Source organism: Rhinopithecus roxellana, chromosome 11, assembly GCF_007565055.1.
Source record: "Rhinopithecus roxellana isolate Shanxi Qingling chromosome 11, ASM756505v1, whole genome shotgun sequence".
Lineage (NCBI taxonomy): Eukaryota > Metazoa > Chordata > Mammalia > Primates > Cercopithecidae > Rhinopithecus > Rhinopithecus roxellana.
This window is the reverse complement of record NC_044559.1, coordinates 34918691-34938043: the sequence shown is the minus strand read 5'-3', so window position 1 is coordinate 34938043 and position 19353 is coordinate 34918691. Positions and strand designations below refer to the sequence as shown.

Here is a 19353-nt window from a genome sequence, read left to right as displayed (position 1 = left end):
CTCCTACAGTAACACCATTTAATACACTGCTCTTACAGTGACTGCTCTTACAGTTATACTGAGAAAAATTAAATTAATGATCTCCAACTGATGTAATACTTCCAGACTTAAATTGGCAGTCTAGGACTTGCTCCGAACCCACAGATGGCTATGGAGTGGCCAGGGTTTGAGTATTCTTCTGTTTACAAAGCAAGCTCCAAAGGTCCTACTACTACATGGTTAGCCTTCTCCCTTGTGGGGAGTGACAAGGGGTGGTTTCCCTACAGACTCAATCACCCTAGAATCAGCCTCCCAAACACTAACCAGCAGTTCCTCCCAGCTAGTCTACCAAGGTATTGTTATCCTCTTGGTTTAGACACTAAGTTGATACTATAATTGCAGGCCAGTAGCTGCTGCCCTGAGAAAGTTGAAGGTAAGAAGGCATGAATTACCCAGGATTTGGATAATATGCAAAAGTGTGTGAGAGGGTATGAAGGATGAGGAGTTGGGAAGGAAATGGAAAACTGAGTGAGAAAGTGTGAAAGAGTGCGGGAGACCAGGACAGAGGAACATCATTAGAGACAAGTTGTAATTTAGAAGTTCTGAACCACTAAAATTTCACTTTAAAATTTTTGTCCACCAGGTTACAGATGTTGGAAAGCACTACTGCAAGGCAAGCAGTATACTGATTCCTTACCATAGACTAATGAAATAAGGAGTTAGCTCACACTGTGACTCACAAATAGAAGAAAGGGAGGAATGTGTAACAGTGACTGAAAGGAAGAGTTACAGAAAAAGATGTTAAATAAGGAGGCTCCACTTTATTTTTCTATTTTGGACTTTTTAAGATTCTTTTTGGAACAAGAATAGAATGAAGAACAGGCTCAGAATAAGTGATGAGGTATAGGAAAGCCCATATTCCAAGCAATCATGCTAACAACTGACTTGTAACTTTTGGTGAGTTACACTATTCTTTAATAAAAGGGAGGAAAGACTCTTGAAGACTAAAGCAAATGGCCAATGTGGGGTTGGATCTGGATTCGTTTGTTCACATCATCTCCTTCAAATCTTGCCCATACAGAGTAAAAATATCTCCTAACAAATAAAAAATAACTAGATTAAACATTAAGAATGTATGATGTATTAGTATTTGCAAGCTTATACTCATACCTTCAGCTCTTAGAAACCAGCAACTGGGTACTCCTTCAGTTAGCTTTGATCCTGATGGGAGGTCTAATCTGAGTTTGAACTGAAGAGTCTGGCCAGCACACACAGTCACAGGGGAAAGCCTAATGCTTGGAGCAGATTTAGGTAGTTTGGGTAATGTCTTCTGTTTTTCTACTAGGAATGGGCCATCTACCACAGCATTTTCAGATCTGAAGATGGGGAGCTAGGAAGTAAGAAAATCTGTTATTAAAACATAAGAACTTTATATTAATTATAGAATGAGAAAGCATATTTTTAGACTTTAGTAGAATAATGAAGTTCTATGTCAATGAAACTAATTGCTATTCTAGTTTGAATTAGAATGTGTTAGAGGCCCTCAAGATTTTTGTAGACACAGAAGTAGTTTATCTTAGCAACAACAACAAAACCCAACACTTATGAATGAGGCAGAATAAAAGAAACTGTCCATTATATATAGACGGCAGGAAATTAAAGCAAAAGTTTATAAATTTAAACACAGTAGATAAACATTTTCTTATAATTTTCATTATCAACTATAAGATGTTATTCATCTTATATCAGAGATCTATGTGAAGAGAAATGACACTTATATTGCAACAGTAACCTTGTTTTTCATTTTAAAAATATACCATGTAAATTATCAGACTTTCAGAAAAAAACTGCTGCATTTTTTTCAGGTACATGTTATACATCAAGAGTTAGTTTATAACAGACATTTCTCCTTGAAAATTCTATAAGAAACCATGTCCATATCTTTAAAAATTGACTATAACTCATTTAAGTTTCTTCCACAATCTTATTTTCAACGTCTTGAGAAATGTGGCTTCTAAAGCTTTTGTTAGATGATTATTTGGTAATGGATTCATCACAGGGAAACAAAGGTTACACGCTGATCTAAAGATCACTGAAAAAAAAAAAAGCGAAATAACCCAACCCACAGAGTAGGTGTATGTAGTGTATGTCAGTATGTCTGTACACTTAAAAACAGATCTGAGTCCTCTCCTTTTTTTTTTCTTGAAGGTTCATTAGATTCTCTCCAATTTCCAGTATTTTTTTCAAACTCTCAGCACAGATGGAACTTTTATTTTAAGAATAGAAGGATATCCTTAAAGCAGTCCTGCTGGTCTCTTTGTCAAATAACACAACAGAAGCATCCACTTACTACTCTCCTGGAGATAGCCTAACCAAAAATGCCTGTCAGTGCTGTAAGGATCTTAGTATCATTCTTAAAACCATATCCTTTAACTTATATTTTAAAATTACTTACCACAGATACCATTTTTGTTTCTAAATCCATCATTTTAATTTGATGATTATTGGTATCTGCCACATACAATAACTGTCCGTTCTCTCCAATACACAAGCCTCCTGGTTCATTAAAAGTTGACTCGGTAAAACTGGAACTGGTAACATTATTTGTGCCTCCAGTTCCTGCTAATGTTGTACAGTTTTTTGTTTTTGGATCCACAACTTTAATCTAAAAAACAAAGAACAAAAAAGATCAATCTCATTTTTGCAGTATTGAAAAATATAGTATCAAGCAAGCTAATTTCTGATTGCCATTAATATTCTCAATAAATCTCACAAAAGGAATAGTTATTTCCATATTTTCTTGAAAAGCCAAACATTCAAATTACAGTCTAAGGGGAGATATTCTATTCTAAGAACTAAAAACTACGTAAAATCCCTAGCTCCATCTTGTCTTCTGGAAGCAATCTTTGATGAAATCATTTCTGGAATTAAAAAAAATTTTTTTAAATTGAATTGTGTTTCTTCACAATGGGACACACTTTCACAACTGAACTGACGTTGTCTTCCTGAGCACCCAGCATTGCCTGAGGATCTGCTACCTTTGTTAAACTTAATGATTGCCAGTTATGTCTCAATTATATTAAATTTATGGTCTCACATCATGAAGTACTGTATGAATATTTATTATCCAGTGATTTTTATAAAAAGTAAAAGTGCAATAAAACTTAAAACAATTTAATAGACAAAAATGGAAATGCTGCTGAAAACAAAATTATTTACTAACAGGCATTGTAACTATGCAACAGCTCAAAAACGTTCATTTGTTAGCTGACATATTAATTTCCCTGCTACTTGCCTTCTCTTGATATACTGAATATGTTACTAAGCAGCTTTGATGGGTTACAATTCACAACTATTGGCTATTGCCATTGGAACTGGTTCAGTGCTTTCCCTAGTTCAGAAGACCATGGTAACCTCTTGGCAAAGAAAGGACCAAGAAAAGAGCAGAACAGGCTGGGTTATAGTTGTCAAATACTGTTACTCCTTTCTATATTTTAGAGTGGCAGTTGTAGGAGGCTCACAGATCTTTCAGCATTTTAAATGCCACATACAAAAAGCAAGATATTATATAATTCTGTCACGACTCACCTTGTGATTGTAGGAGTCTGCCACATAAAGTAAATTCCTTTTTTTGTCCCATGTTACTCCAAGGGGGTGTTGAAGCTTTGCATTGATTCCTACTCCATCAACATCACCAAAAGCAAATAAATTCTTTAATTTTTTTAAAAAGAAAAGAAACAGCAAGTATTATAACTTGTACAGTGTTTTGCTAGGATTTTGAAGTGAAAATTCAAATAGCTATAAATGGTATTTAAGTTAAAAGGGAAAATGTTGATTTTCATATAAATAGGGTTGGATACTTGATTCAGATTGGAAAAAAAATGACAGTATTTTGAACCTGTATTAATCTGTGGTGCTTAGTAGTTTTACTCACAATACTATATCTGGTTAGGAATAGGTCAAATCCACTAGTCTGGTGCTCTTTCCACCCCACTGCCCAACATCTAATTTACATTTTTTTTCTTTTCTCCAATAATCAATGCTTCATCCTTTCTTTCTCCCAGAAACCTTAACATTTATACATAATAGAGTCAATTCACTTTTCTTAGATGCAGTGTTCCTCATGTTGCTTTATAGTCACATTTCCTTTGGTTTGACTTTCATTTTGATTCGCAGATAGGCCAAGGATGATCTCTTTTAAATCTTATTAATTTTCTAAAATTCACAAAATTGACAGCTTGCTCAGTGTCTAAGCGCACTGTGCAAGAGTGACTGTCCTTACCATGGGGTCTCTTTCTCCTCCTACGAGGTGCTTCACTGCTCCATCTTTTAGAGAAACGGTTCTCACTGTACTGCTCTCACTATCTGCTACAAACAAGCAGCTCCAGGGATCTTCAGAGGCCAAGGAAAGGCCTGAAGGTTGGGCAAAACCTGCCTTGTGAGGATAGGCGTTGTTTCGATTCTCTTCATTTCCACTTCCAGCAAACCTAAGGCAGGTTCCTTTTGTTAACTCACTGAAAAAGACAAGTTCATAGGTGGAGTTAACACGTGGTATATTGTGTGCAATTTAGTTCTTAAATAAATGAATGTAAATAATCAAATCAATAGTGATAAGCCTCGTAAAAAACAAACTAGTGATCTTGGCCTACTTAAATTGTTCAAGTCAGCTTTCACTATCATTTTTCCAACCATTAACTTATTTACCCACTGTGTAGGGAACTTCTTACTTTACTTTGACATACACAAAACTGAAATCACTTTCAAATGTTAAACGAGTAATCCCTGATAGAGTTAGAATTATAAGATAAAAATAATAATCAGATTATTGATGAGATAGGTTGGTTTTACTACCTTAAATTCTTAACTTCTTAATTTCACGCAATATGAGGTTCTTGAAAGGGAACTAAAAAGATTATCTAGCTCTTGATAGTTTAAAGCTTCAATTTTCATTAAAAATGTTTTGTGATCTTGTATATAAATAGAGACTAGCAAAAGGAATTAAAGAATAGTTTTTGAAAGATAGCCAGGTCAGACATTACTATTATATGAAAAATGATATAATTGTACATAATTATCTTACAATTACATGGGATAATTACGTACAATTATATCAATTGTACAAATCAATTTTTTATATACATTAGGGAAATTTCTATTTAAAGAACTATTGCAATGATTCCTTTTGTAATGCAGAGAAAGTTTTAGACCTGGTTTTTAAGTTTATGCCAGAGAGACTGTAAGAAGACATGGTAATGTGTTGTGTTGAGGGAAGAGAAGCAGTTGACTCAGGACACAAAATGAGAGTCTGTGTAAATCACTTCTGAATATGCAAAAGTCTGAATTCACCATCACTTACTGGCTGATACGTTCCCATAGGTAAGGAGCAGGGGACAGAGGCAAAGGGATTTAGCATGCACAAAATATGGCCACTTATTCAAGAAACATATGAACATAGCAAGTACAATATATGTAATAACTAATATGCTAAACAAATTAATTGAAAGGAGTCTACAAGGAGTCTTAATACTTTAAAAAGGAGTTTTCTTATTAAATAAAGAAAAGAGTAGGGAGAAACAATAACTCTTAAAATGCTAAGGGTCATTACTACCTGAAGATCGGTAGTAAAGATAATACATCCTTAAAACTAAAATACAGGTCAGTGTAGTCCTAGTGCCAATTTCCTATTATGAAGGAGAATGACAACTCTACTTATGAGGAAATTTAGGCAGCTCTGGAGCATCTATCTCTAAAACAGCCATCACCCAGAATAGCATATTCTGGCAACTTCTGTTACTTCTGTTTGCTGTTTACAATTATGCCTCATGTAAAATCTTATTGGTAATCTCACTGTTCAGGCTACTATTCTCTCTTGCCTCAATAACAGAAATAGGCTCCTCAGTGGTATCTCTTATCTCTGCCTCTAGTCTTGTTCCACTCTGAGTGCTGCCAGTGTTCTTTCAAAAACACATATCTAATCATGTCACTTCCTAGCTTAAACCTTTCTAGAAAGGCTTGTAGAATATCCAAATCCCTTAAAAGTACTCACAAGGCATGGTGTGATCTGGCTTCTACTGACATCACTAGTGCCAATTCTTGCCTGGAAAACTTCCCACTCTCCCTAACTCCTACTATTCTATCAGGTATCTGTTTAGTTGCCTCTTCCAAGAAGCCCTCCTTGACAACTCAAATCTTACTGATGTTGTGTCCTCCTCTTACTTATATACGGAACAATTTCAATTTTTTTTTTTTTTTTTTTTTTAAAACAGAGTCTTGCTCTGTCGCCCTGGCTGGAGTACAGTGGCACAATCTCCACTCACTGCAACCTTCCGCCTCCTGGGTTCAAGCAATTCTCCTGCCACAGCCTCCTGAGTAGCTGGGATTACAGGTGCGCACCACCACGCCCAGCTAACTTTTTGTATTTTTAGTAGAGATGGGGTTTCACCATGTTGGTTAATCTGGTCTCGAACTACTGACCTTATGATCTGCCCACCTCGGCCTCCCAAAGTGCTGGGATTACAGGCGTGACCCACCGCGCCCATCCGAACAATTTCAATTTGCAGTGATTCCTTTTGCACAAACTAATTTTTAATTGTTTGCTGATCTGATTCTTCCTCTGTAAGTTCGCTGATGACAGCAACCACATCTTTTCATTTTATCCTTAACACAGTGAGCATATTATTTCATCCCTATTGCCTAGCATATAGTATGTTTCATAAATATTTACTAAATGATTAAATGTCGTAACATATTATATAAATGTGTCCAAAGCAACACGCACAAACATAACACATTATTTGGAATATCTGCTATTTTGAATGATCTATATAATGATGCTTTCTATTAATAATGGTAACTTGAGAAGATCATCTTCCATGGCTATTTGACAGCCTGTCTGGTTAATGGCTTTTACTCATTTATTCTCAAACCCTTACTGAGCTCCTCTTAGGTACCAAATACTGTGCTAGGTACAAGGAACACAAAAATGAATGGGAGAGGATTCTTTCCTTTAAGACACAGTTTAGTAGGAGGAAATGGCTATAAATAAGAACAGTCAAAAGACAGAAGAGAGAGAAAGAGGAAGAGGCAGTGGGTTGGGGCAGGAAAACTTACTGCAGTGATGTAACTACATACCAGGTACGGTGAGGTCACAGAGAAGAGTATGGCCCGTTCTGCCTTGGGTATTGGGGGAAGAGGAAAGGCTCTAAGGAAAAAATATGAGAAACTTGGCAGACACGACCCTTTCATCCTTATATCCGTGTGACAGCAAAGCCACCTATGTTTACTGTACATGTTAGGCACCACGCCAAGCTCTCCGCATGTATTATTAATCCTCAAAGCAAGCCTATGAGGTAATATCAAGAAGGAAACTGAAGCTTCGAAAGTTCAAGTGGCTCTCCTAAACTCACACAGATAATAAATGGCAGAGCCAGGATTCAATCTCAGGCCTGACTACAAAAACTGAGTTATTAAGCACTCTGCTATGTGGTATTCAACTGTTTGAATGAATGATTACAGATAGTTCAACTATGTCTTAAAAGATAAGGGCCCACTGAATATTCTTAGTTCTCTTCCTAGACATTAAGCAGAATGATTCTTTGCAGGTTCCCTGAAGTGAAGCGTGGCCCTAAGACTTATTCTGGCTGATCAAATGTGAGTAGAAGTGATGTGTGTCACTTCTGAGTAGAAATTTTAAGAATCAGTGAGTGACTTACCACCTCTTTCTCTCTCCCTGTGCCAGGATGACTGGCAAAGCTCCCCACAGCTCCAGGCTGTTTCATCAGCCTGGGCGACAGAGTAGTGCTCCCAGTGAACCCACGCGAGTGAGCAAGAAACAAGCCTTGCTTTAAGCCACTGAGAATCTGCGTTGTGCGCTATGGCAGTATAACCTAGCACATCCTGACTGCTACAGTGAGGATGGTGATTTTGAAAAAAGAAACTCTATGAACACCAAAGTAGTACAGTCTACTCAAAGAGAGAGGCTGTCACTTACTTTTTCTTTGGCAGTTTGCCAGAGTCCAGTAGGAGTGCCCATATCTGATGAGTCCCTGCCATGGCTATCCACAAAATGTCACCTCTTTGGACCTCTGAACCTTTATAAAAATAAATCATTATTATTATATACATATCTGGTTAATACAAACACTCCAATGGTTTTAAAATGTTAAATTTATGGAGGATAACAATATGTTTATGAATCATCTGATAAATAAAAATATTTGCAATGTTTCAAGTTATCTTTGAAAATTTTGTTTTCTTGTGAAAAGTTTACTTTTTTAGACTTGTAATTTTACCCACAACAATTTCACAGGAATCCAAAGTATTCTTACTAGGAACACGTCCTCTGCATCTCTGCATCTGAACTCTGCCTCAGCAGTTTGTTAATTTTACAGTGAGCATTAACAACATTTTTAAACATTTGATTTCTCATTTTACATGACACAAACTATTAGAAGTGACACTGGCACACAGATATTCTGAGGACTGTCTCTGCTTAATCACCTTAAAACTACATCAAAAGCTTTCCACAATTAATTTTTAGCATATCAGAATGTTTCAGTTATTCTAGAGCCACAACCTGGGACTACTAAAATGAACAGGAAACATAAGCTAATAAAATATTCCATTATTTTAGATATACTGACATTCAAATAAAAGGCTCAAAGCATGTGATGCACTCAGAGTAATGCTTGGAGGCAATATCACTCAAATGTTAGCCATGATCATTTCATGAATCTGGACCTTAATTTTACAGTATTTGTACTAGGAAAATATAAATACTTTTACAAACTGAACAGCCCTTCAATAGACATCATAGAGGGTAAAAAGTATAATACAGCCTCTTCCGCTTAAGAAGTTCGTTAATTTTACAGTATTAACAATGCATATATTACCAACAGATGATATTTGGTACCTAAAAAAGCATTCAGTTTAGAATTGCTTATTTCTGTTAAAACTACCATAAATCTAAGATAATAAATTTTTTAGTATTAAACAATGAAAATGAATGAGTTTTTATGTTCATGCATAGTCACTGGTATTATCAACTATGGAAATGACCAAGCAAAACAAAAACTTTTAGGAGGTAATAGGAATAAAAACATGGAAAGCCCACGAAAATGAACAATCTTACTTATTCTAACTTAATTTGGAATGTTTTCCACTCACAATATTTCAAAGCCTTTACTGGTTCAAACATTGCTTTTTTCTTTTTTTTTGAGACGGACTCTCACTCTGTCGCCCAGGCTGGAGTGCAGTGGCACGATCTCGGCTCACTGCAAGCTCCGCCTCCCGGGTTTACGCCATTTTCCTGCCTCAGCCTCCAGAGTAGCTGGGACTACAGGCGCCCGACACCACGCCCGGCTAATTTTTTGTATTTTTAGTAGAGATGGGGTTTCACCATGTTAGCCAGATGGTCTCAATCTCCTGACCTCGTGATCTGCCCTCCTCGGCCCCACAAAGTGCTGGGATTACAGGCGTGAGCCACCGCGCCTGGCTGGTTCAAATATTTTTAAAATGCTACATGAAAAAATGATTATGTTTTCAAGTCCTCTACCCAGTTCTCTCATTTCTCTGAATGAAATGTAATTACTCTTATGGCAATGTGACAGACCACTAAAAGAAGAGGGCTCCTGAAAGCATTCCTTCACCAATTCCTTAGCTTTGGAACCAGGTGGGTCTGGATTTGAATTGTAGTAGCTACATCACTTTCTAATGTGTGTGCCTCAATTTCCTCATCTGTAAATGGAGCACACCATCACTCTCTACATAAGATTCCTGGAAGGAATAAAACAGTGTAAGCAAAGCACCTAACATGATACCTGGCACCATGTTAGGTGCTAAACAATTTGCTGTCTTTCAACTTCTATGCCTAGTATGCTCCCTCTTTCTCATCCTAGAAAGCTTACATCCAGATATGAACATTCAGATCTCTGCTCAAGCTTCTTCCCTACTCCCCCACCACCCTCCACACACATCATTCTTAGCTCCTTACCTTGCCTATTTTTCACTGTAGCGTTTATCACTATCTTACATGTTACATATTTATTAATTACTGCCTTTCTCTTCTACTGAGCATAAGGTCTAAGAGGCTAGCAGCTTTGTTTTATTCACAGTTTTATTAGCAGCCCATAGAATAGTGCCTGGCACATGCCAAATACTCAGTGGGTATTTATTTGTTGAATGAGTAAACTTTCTCCTAGAAACCACAAAAAAGAAAAAAAGCCTTAAAACTATCCTAATGATGGCTGGTATTTCCTAATAGTACTACTGATTCATCTCTAATCTCAGAAGTCTGCTATACATGTAAACCTGTGCTATCATCCTCTCAAACAATGATGCTGAAAGGGAGTGGCAGCCCACCCTAAAAAATGCTGTGGATATTTGATGGGTAATATATTATATGATAATATAGTCATGCCAGATCATTTACACAATGACTACACTATTTTATTATAAACTACCCTTATTTCTTCTCTATATTATATATATATATATATATATATATATAAATACATAGCACAGGTGGATTATATTACCTATGAATTTCACTTTAGGTATGGTAAAGGAGGCTTTTCTTAAAATGTATCATAGGAAGGGGATTTGGGATCTGATAGGGCCGAGAACTCCAAAGCCACCCATAACAATAAAGCCTTTCAATATCTCTAACAAGCTTCCATTCACGATAAAAACTCTTAGCAAACTAGGATCAGAAGGCAATTTATTTAATCTTATAGAGAACATTTTTAAGAGAGTCACAGCAAACATCCTACTTAAGAATAAAATACTACAAACATCCCCCGAGAATAAAAATGAGACAAAGATACCCACTATCAACACTTCTATTTAACACCTTATGGAGGTCCTAGTTTGTGCAATAAAGAAGGAAAAAGAAGCAAAGTACAAAAAGATTAGAAATAAAACTGTAGTTATTAGCAGATCACATAATTATGTACACAGAAAATCTTTGCAATTTTATAGAGGAATTTAGCAATGTTGTTGGGTATAGGGTCAATAAGCAAGGATAAATTCTTTTATCGGTTTACAGCAGCAAACAAATATAAAATAAAATTTGTAACGCCATTTAAAAACATCAAACACCTAAGGGTAAACCTAGCAAGATTTATAAGCCTTCTATACTGAGAATCATTATTGAGGGAAATTTAGACAGATATTTTTATACAACTTATCTTGATTGAAAAGTCAGCTCCAGCCAATGTTAGGACCTTTTGGGTAACAAGACTGCAAGCAAGGTTGACCAAGTAGATGAAAATAAAAGCACTCCATCCTTTCAGCTTCTCAGGTCATAAGCTTTGGAGTCACCTTTAATTCCTCCTTTCTCTCACATGTCACGCATGATCCTCAGCAAATTATGTAGGTTCCTTATTCAAAATATATCCAAAATCTGACTACTTCTCACTACTTCCACCTTGACCTAAGCCACCGTTAGGGATTACTGCAAGAATTCCTTCTGAACTGGTTTGTCATCCTGTTCCCACCTTGAAAACTGCCTCTTTCTTTCTCTTTCACATCAATGTCCCACTCCAAGAAAATCTCAGAAGGGTGAGTCAGGCAAATTTAGCTCTAAGCTTTAGGAACAAAAACATTTGCTTTTCTTAGCTTGCTTTTAGAGCCTCTGTCTCGGCAAAGGAGAGCTATGTTGGTGCACAGCTGAGTGAAAGATCAAATTTAACTCCATTATCCAGTTCTCCAAACAGGTCAGTATAGCTCAGCTGGGGCTTATTGTAATAAGGCAAAAGCTTCCCAGTGACAGATAAAGTATGGGCATTGGTTTAGTTTTGGTCTCTGTGTATTTATTTCCTTCAGATGCCCGAGGAATGAGAAAAAGTAGAGAAGCAGCAGCAGTGTCAGGTCAGGGTTCAGGTGTTTGGAATTCTACATACCAACTTATGAGGATAATGACTGTCATCACCCAGGTCACTATCTGTGTTGATGGCACCCAGCTAATCATTTTACATGGATTATTTCCTTCAATTTAACAATCTTAAGAAGTCTTATTATCATCATCTTCATTTTATAAAAAGCCAGCTTCAAAGAGGCTAAATAATTTGCTGAAATTCACCCAGCTAAACTTGGAAAATGAATTCATTAGTGAATCTGACTCTAGATTATGAGTGTTCTGATGAGAAAGAAGGAACTATGGAAGTGAGCTTGTGCTCTTTGGTTCAGTTCTCTGCTTGCTGCCTTTTCACCCTCCCTTCTGCCTCTGACCCATGGACTTAGCTCTGGTAACAAGTACTCAAGTGCATTTCTGTCTGTGTTCAGAAACAGGGATCTGATTAAATGTACCCACAGCCTCCTACTCCGGGATGCATAGTGAGGTTTACCCCTCTGCCTTTCTCTCCCTATACCCCTGGGAATGGTCTATGGTTGGATAATGTCTTTAAAGTTTATTTTCTAGTCCCTTGCCTTCCCATTTTTGGTTTGGTTCAGACCATCAGCATCTGTTCGTGACACTTTATGACAAAATTCTTATCTTACAGAAAACAGTGACAACAGCAAACACTTATATTATATTACGCTTTCTATGCACCAGATACTGTTCTAAGTGCTTTACATATATTAATTCTCATCCTCATGATAAGCCTTTCAGGTAGGTACTATTTGTATCCTCAATTTAGATGAGAAAGTTGAGGTATAAAGAGGCTATGAAACTTGTCCAAAGTCACACAACTACTAAGATGTGGACCTGCAAATCTAGCTGGTCTGGCTCGAGTCCCTGCTCACAGCCACCGTGCTAGAAGTGAAGAGTTTGTTTTTGTAAACAAAATGAAAGTTAAAAAAAAAAAAAAAAGTGGGCTGGCATTTATGTCTATCAACAAGAGTCATATTAACAATTTACAACTGTTCATCCTGGAATGTGGACTCCAAAGCACATAGTTCCATCACTGAGTACGGGTATTAGTTTTGTTCCCTCTAACAAGAATGTGGTAATCATGAACATTTCCATTTTAAATTAAGAGTATACTTAGACCTACAAAACAAACCTGCACACATACCCCCAAATCTAAAATAGAAGGTAAAATTACAAAAAAGAGTACACTTAATATTACTGACTTTCAACAGTCACAAATTAAGACATTTTTAAAAGGACAATGACAGAGGCTGAAAAGGTTTTGAGAATATTTTTAAAGGCAAAACTCACTCATAATTATCAGTAGAGATCACAGAAATATTATTAGAAAACAGAAATAAAATCAACAAAAGAAATATGAACATGAAAACTACCTGAAATCCAGCTTTTTAAAAATTCTGTCATTTTAAGCACCTATGACTAGAACCCTCCTAACAGCATCTGTGAAATTCTCCATCAGTGCTTCTATACAGATTTGCTTCTACAAAGTCTCTAAACCTCTTATGAATCAAAGTCTTAAGCCACTAGGGAAAGGCAGGAAAGCCGGTCATTTTGCAGAGAGCACAGGAAAACACCATTTACAGCTGTGGTAAAAGGAGATGAAAAAATGCTCTACTGCCACCAAGCAGAGTTCTCATTCTGCTCGGGGAGAAGCAGGAGGCTCCCCAAACCAATCACAGACACAAGACAGAGTTTAGCTGCCAGAGAGAGGAACAGCAACAATGAAAAAGCTCCCCGCATCCTTTCCTCAAGGCCTAGGCACTCAGGGCCTTCCCAAGACTGAGGCTGAACAACAGAGAACACCCCCATCCACAACACAAGCCTGGGGCAGAATAACAACCAGTAGCAGTCTATCCTTGGGACGGCTGCAAGAATGGAAAGAGGGAACCACCATGTAGTTTCATTGTACAGGAATGACTGAAAGCTGAGAAACACTGAGAAAACCCTCCATGTAATCTAGGCCCATGTACTGAAGCAAAATCAGAAGGCAACAGCTGCCCAACTAGAGGAATTTTTAAAATATGGTGCACTGACATAGCAATAATAAAACCAAGGCCCAGCTCAGCTCCTGACCAAATTGACTCAATCTTTCATAAGTACTATTTATCTCAGCCTCTACTGTTTTATACAAGATGACTGACATATAATAAATAATGAGAAGACACACTGAAAAGCAAAAAAATTACCCACTTTCAAGTAACAAAGGAATGATCAGAAACAGACTTGAGGATAGTCCCCAAATTTGGAACTATCTAATACAGACTTTGAAATAACTATGCATAGTATGTTAAAGAACCTAGAGAAAAAGGTGGCCAACACACCTAAATAGATAAGGAATTTCAGCAGAGATGAATCTGTAAGAAATGCAAATGCTATATCAAAAAGGCATAATATTAGAGATGAAAAATTCCTTCTACAAATGATATGGTTTGGCCATGTCCCCACCCAAATCTCATCTCCAATTGTAATCTGAATTGTAATCCCCACATGTCGAGGGAGCCACCTGGTGGAAACTGATTGGATCATGGGGTTAGTTTCCCTCATGCTGTTCTCATGATAGTGAATGAGTTCTTATGAGATCTGCTTGCTTGGTAAGTGTCTGGCACTTCCCCCTTGGTACTCTCTCTTGGCTGCCTGCTACGTAAGATGTGCCTTGTTTCCTCCTCACCTTCTGCCATGATTTTAAGTTTCCTGATGCCTCCCCAGCCATGCGGAACTGTGAGTTAATTAAACCTCCTTTCTTTATAAACTAGCTAGTCTCAGGTAGTATCTCCATAGCAGTACGAGAATGGACTAATACAACAGGCTCATCAGTTGACTAGACACAGCTGAAGAAAGAATTAGTGACTCTGAAGATAAATTGGTAGAAATTACCAGTACAAAAAGAAAAAAAAGAAGAGTGAATAAAAAGAACACAATATGCAAGAGTTATTGAACATATGAGTAACTGAAGTCCCAGAAAGAGAAAGACAGAAAGGGGCAGAAAAAAATATCTGAAGTGAGAATTTCTTGAAAATAATGAACATCAAACCACAGATTCAAGAACTCCAAGCAGGATAATTCTTAGATATATCAAACTGCTGAAAACCAAAGATAAAATCTTAAAAGCAACCAGAGGAAAAAAATACACTTTACATATAAAGAAGAGATAATATTAAAACAGATGTCTTGTGGAAAACTATGTAAGTCAAAAGACAATGGAGTGATATCTTTAAAATATTAAAAGAAAAAATGTTAATCTAGATTCACATATGGAGTAAAAATAACTTTCAAAAATGAAAGCTAGATACTTTTTCAGACCAGAATAAAGGCAAGAGAAGTCACTGCCAGCAGACCTATGTCATAAGAAGTTCTTCAGACAGAAGCAATGACTCCCAATAGACATTTGGGACTTTAAGAAAACAGCCACTGTGGAAAACAGTCTGGCAGTTTCTCGTACACATTCACTTACCATATGACCCAGTAAGCTCATTCCTAGGCATTTGCCCAAGAGAAGTGAATGCACATTACCACAAAACAAAAACTGTGCACATATGTTTATGGAGATTTTTTATAGCCACTGAAAACTAGAAATACCTTCAAATGTCTATCAACTGGTGAATGAATAAACAAACTGTGGTAGAGCCACACAACGAACTACTACTCAGTGAAAAAAGAGAACAAATTACTGATACATGGAACCACAGGGATGAATCTCAAAAGCATTATTCTAAAGGGAAGAAGCCAGACATGAAAGATGACAGAGAACAGGAAAGAGATCACTGCTGCCAGTTGTTGGGGTCAGTGTGGTGATGGTGGGGGGAGACTCAACAGGCTATGAAATAACTTTCTGGGATGAAAATATTCTGTATCTTGACTGTGGCAAAAGTTATAAGACTGCACATATTTGTCAAATTTCACAGAATTATATCCCTAATAAGGGTAAATTTTACTTTATATAAATTATACCTAATTAACCTAAAAAAACTTAATACCAAGTCAATGTGATAAGGCAGTATAAGAATCTTCTCTCAAATTTTAGACATAAAGATATAACTTCTTATTTTAACAAAACAAAAATGTATTAGTCATACCGCATCAAATTTATTCCTTCAAAACTTCCTGTGTCATCTCATTTTTTTAAAGCAAAAATATTTTTTTCTTGGTATTTTATATCATATTAATAATGGGAGTCAGAGAAGCATATTATTGAAGCACATAAATACCAACACTGTAGATTATCAGACTAGCATACTAAATAGTTGGATTTCAACCATTAAAGGTTGTAGAAGAATGGCTAAATTTCTATCTAGGGAAACTGTTGATTAAAGGGCCAAGAAAGGTTAATGGGATTCTGGCACATTATCCTTTCTATAAATGACTCAAAATCAGGTAAAGTCTTAAAGTACTTAGATACTGATAGGGGTTTTGGCTGGGCACAGTGGTTCACACCTGTAATCCCAGCACTTTGGGAGGCCAAGGTAGGCGGATCACTCGAGGTCAGGAGTTAGAGACCAGCCTGGCCAACATGGTGAAACCCCATCTCTACTAAAAAGACAAACATTAGCCAGGCATGGTGGTGCACACCTGTAATCTCAGCTACTCGGGAGGCTGAGGCAGGAGCATCGCTTGAACCCGGGAGCGAGAGGTTGCAGTGAGCTGAGATCACGCCACTGTACTCCAGCCTAGGTGATAGGGTGAGACTCAGTCTCAAAATAAAAAAAAAAAAAAGAGAGATGCTGATAGAGGTTTCAACCTTAGTGTCTTTCAGGTTGTTGTCTGGTATGAATGGAGTCAACAGAGACCTGATACACATTTTAGAAACATTACAATGTACCTGCTGAAAAAATGAACTTACTGTAGTAATTATTTTTGGTGCATGATGTTCTGACCATATTAAGAATGACAATTAAAAAATGAACACAGATAAAACGTAATTTTGTAAAAGTCACTTTGTACTAATTATTTTATAACTGTACAGTATAGTTAGGTTAAATATTCAGATACTATTTAAAATACATAAACATATGCATTTACATATTACATGTAGATTTAAAATAGTGAGATATTTCTAGTCTCTTTCCTACATCTCTTTTTTCAAATTTTTAATTGACCAATAATTGTGTACATTCGTGGGGTACGTCATGTTTTGATCTATGTGTACATTGTAGAAAGATTCACTCAAGCTAACTAACATATCTATGACCTTACTAACATTTTTTTCTGTGGTGCAAATGTTAAATATTCTTTTAGCAGCTGTGAAATAATAACTACAGGTCAGTCACCATGCAGTGCACAATTATCTCTAAAACTTATTCCTCCAACTGAAACTTTGCACCCTTTGATCAACCTCTTCTCTTTCCCCATACCTTCCCTTATTCCTAGGCTCTAGCAACCAGTTTTCTACGTTCCTTTCCTGAGATTTTCTTATAATATTTTTTAAATTTATTTTTTATTTTAAAATTTCTTTTGTAGAAATAGTGTCTTGCTATGTTGACCAAACTGATCTCAAACTCCTGGCCTTGAGAATTCCTCTCACCTTAGCTTCCCAAAGTGCTAGGATTACAGGCATGAGTCATCATGCCCAGCCTAAGACTGATGTTTTTAGATTCCACAAGTAAGATCATACAGAATCTGTCTGTGTTTGGCTTATTTCACTTAGCATAATGTCCTCTGCTTCCATCCATGTTGCCATGAATGACAGTATTTAAAGCTGTATAGTACTCCAGTGTGTAGATACACATTTTCTTTTTGTTTTTTTAGACATGGAGTCTTGCTTGTTGCCCCGGCTGGAGTGCAGTGGCGTGATCTCGGCTCACTGCAACCTCCGCCTCCCGGGTTCAACTGATTCTCCCACCTCAACCTCCCAAGTAGCTAGGATTACAGGCACCTACTATCATGCCTGGCTAATTTTTGTATTCTTGTAGAGAAGGGGCTTCACCATGTTGGCCAGGCTGGTCTTGAACTCCTGATCTCAGGTGATCTGCCCACCTCGGCCTCCCAAAGTGCTGAAATTACAGGCAGGAGCCACCAGGCCCAACCTTAGATATATATTTTCTTTATCCATTCATCCACTGATGGACACTTGGGTTGCCTCCATATCTTAGCAATTGTGAATAATGCTGAAATAAATATAGGAGTGCAAATATCTCTATGACATAGCAATTTTAATGCCTTTGTTAAGTTGGACTGCTGGATCACATAAATATTCTATTTTTAGTTTTTTGAGGCACCTCTATACTATTTTCCAAAATGTTTGTATTAATTTACAATCCCAACTGTATAAAAAGGTTCTTTTTTTTCCCACATCCTTATCAACATTTATCATTTGTCTTTTTGATAAAGTCATTCTAACAGGTGTGAGGTAATATCGCATATTGCTTTCACTCTCATTTCCTTGATGATTAGAGATGATGAATATTTTCTCATATATCTGCTTGCCATTCATATCTCTTTTGAGAAATGTTTGTTGATACCCTTTCCCTATATTTTAGTCAGGTTTTTTCTTGATATTGAGTTGTTTGAGTTCCTTACATATTTTGGATATTAGCCCCTTATCGGTTACACGGTTTGCAGATATTTTCTCCCAACTCATAGGTTGTCTCTTCATTCTGTTAATTGTTTTCTTTGCTGTACAGAGCTTTTTAGTTTGATGCAATCCCATTGGTCTATTTTTGCTTTTGTTGCCTGTGTTTTTGGACTCCTATCCAAGAAATCATTCATTGCCCAGATCAATGTTGTAGAGCTTTTCCTGTTTTCTTCGTGTAACCTTACCGTTTCAGGACTTGTAAGTCTTTAATCTATTTTGAGTTGGTTTTTGTATATGATAGGGTCCAATTTCATTCTTCTGCATGTGGATATCCAATTTTCCCAACACCATTTGTAAGAGGAATTGTCCTTTCCACATTGTGTGTTCTTGGCACTTCTGTTGAAAATCATTTGACTGTAAATACTTGGGTTTATTTCTGGGTTTTCTATCCTGTTATATTGGTTGATATGTGTGTTTTTTAAAACAGTACCATGCTATTTTGATTACAACAGCTTCATAGTTTGAAATCAGGAAGTGTGATGCCTCCAGCTTTGTTCTTTCTGCTCAATACTGCTTTGGCTATTCAGGATCTCTTCTAGTTCCATACACATTTTAAGATAGTTTTTTCTATTTCTAAGAAAAACGACAACACAGTTTTGATAGAAATTACACTGAATCTGTAGAATGCTTTGGGTAGTATGAACATTTTAACAATATTAATTCTTCTAATCCATGAACATGGGATATCTCTCCATTTATTTGTCTTCTTCAAATTATTTCATCAATGTTTTATAGTTTTCTGTGTACAGATCTTTCCACCTCCTTGGTTAAATTTACTCTTAACTATTTTACTTTTTTAAATGCTACTGTCAATGAAATTATTTTCATAATTTCCTTTTTGGATAGTTCACTGTTAATATATAGAAACACTATTAATTTTTGTATGTTGATTTTATTATCTTTAACTTCACAAAATTTATCAGTTCTAATAGTC

General features: G+C 36.6%; 1 protein-coding gene across 2 annotated transcripts in view; it reads right to left on the bottom strand.

Annotated features, from left to right (window-relative positions):
* NHLRC2 (NHL repeat containing 2) overlaps nucleotides 1–19353 on the bottom strand; it is a 62214-nt gene that overhangs the window by 11291 nt on the left and 31570 nt on the right. For both annotated transcript variants that reach the window (XM_010363216.2, XM_030940692.1), the window contains 5 exons: nucleotides 7970–8069; nucleotides 4262–4493; nucleotides 3568–3690; nucleotides 2435–2644; nucleotides 1150–1369 (listed from right to left, as the gene is read on the bottom strand). In XM_010363216.2, the coding sequence (XP_010361518.2) occupies nucleotides 1150–1369; nucleotides 2435–2644; nucleotides 3568–3690; nucleotides 4262–4493; nucleotides 7970–8069 (885 nt within the window). The remainder of the gene's footprint in view (nucleotides 1–1149; nucleotides 1370–2434; nucleotides 2645–3567; nucleotides 3691–4261; nucleotides 4494–7969; nucleotides 8070–19353) is intronic.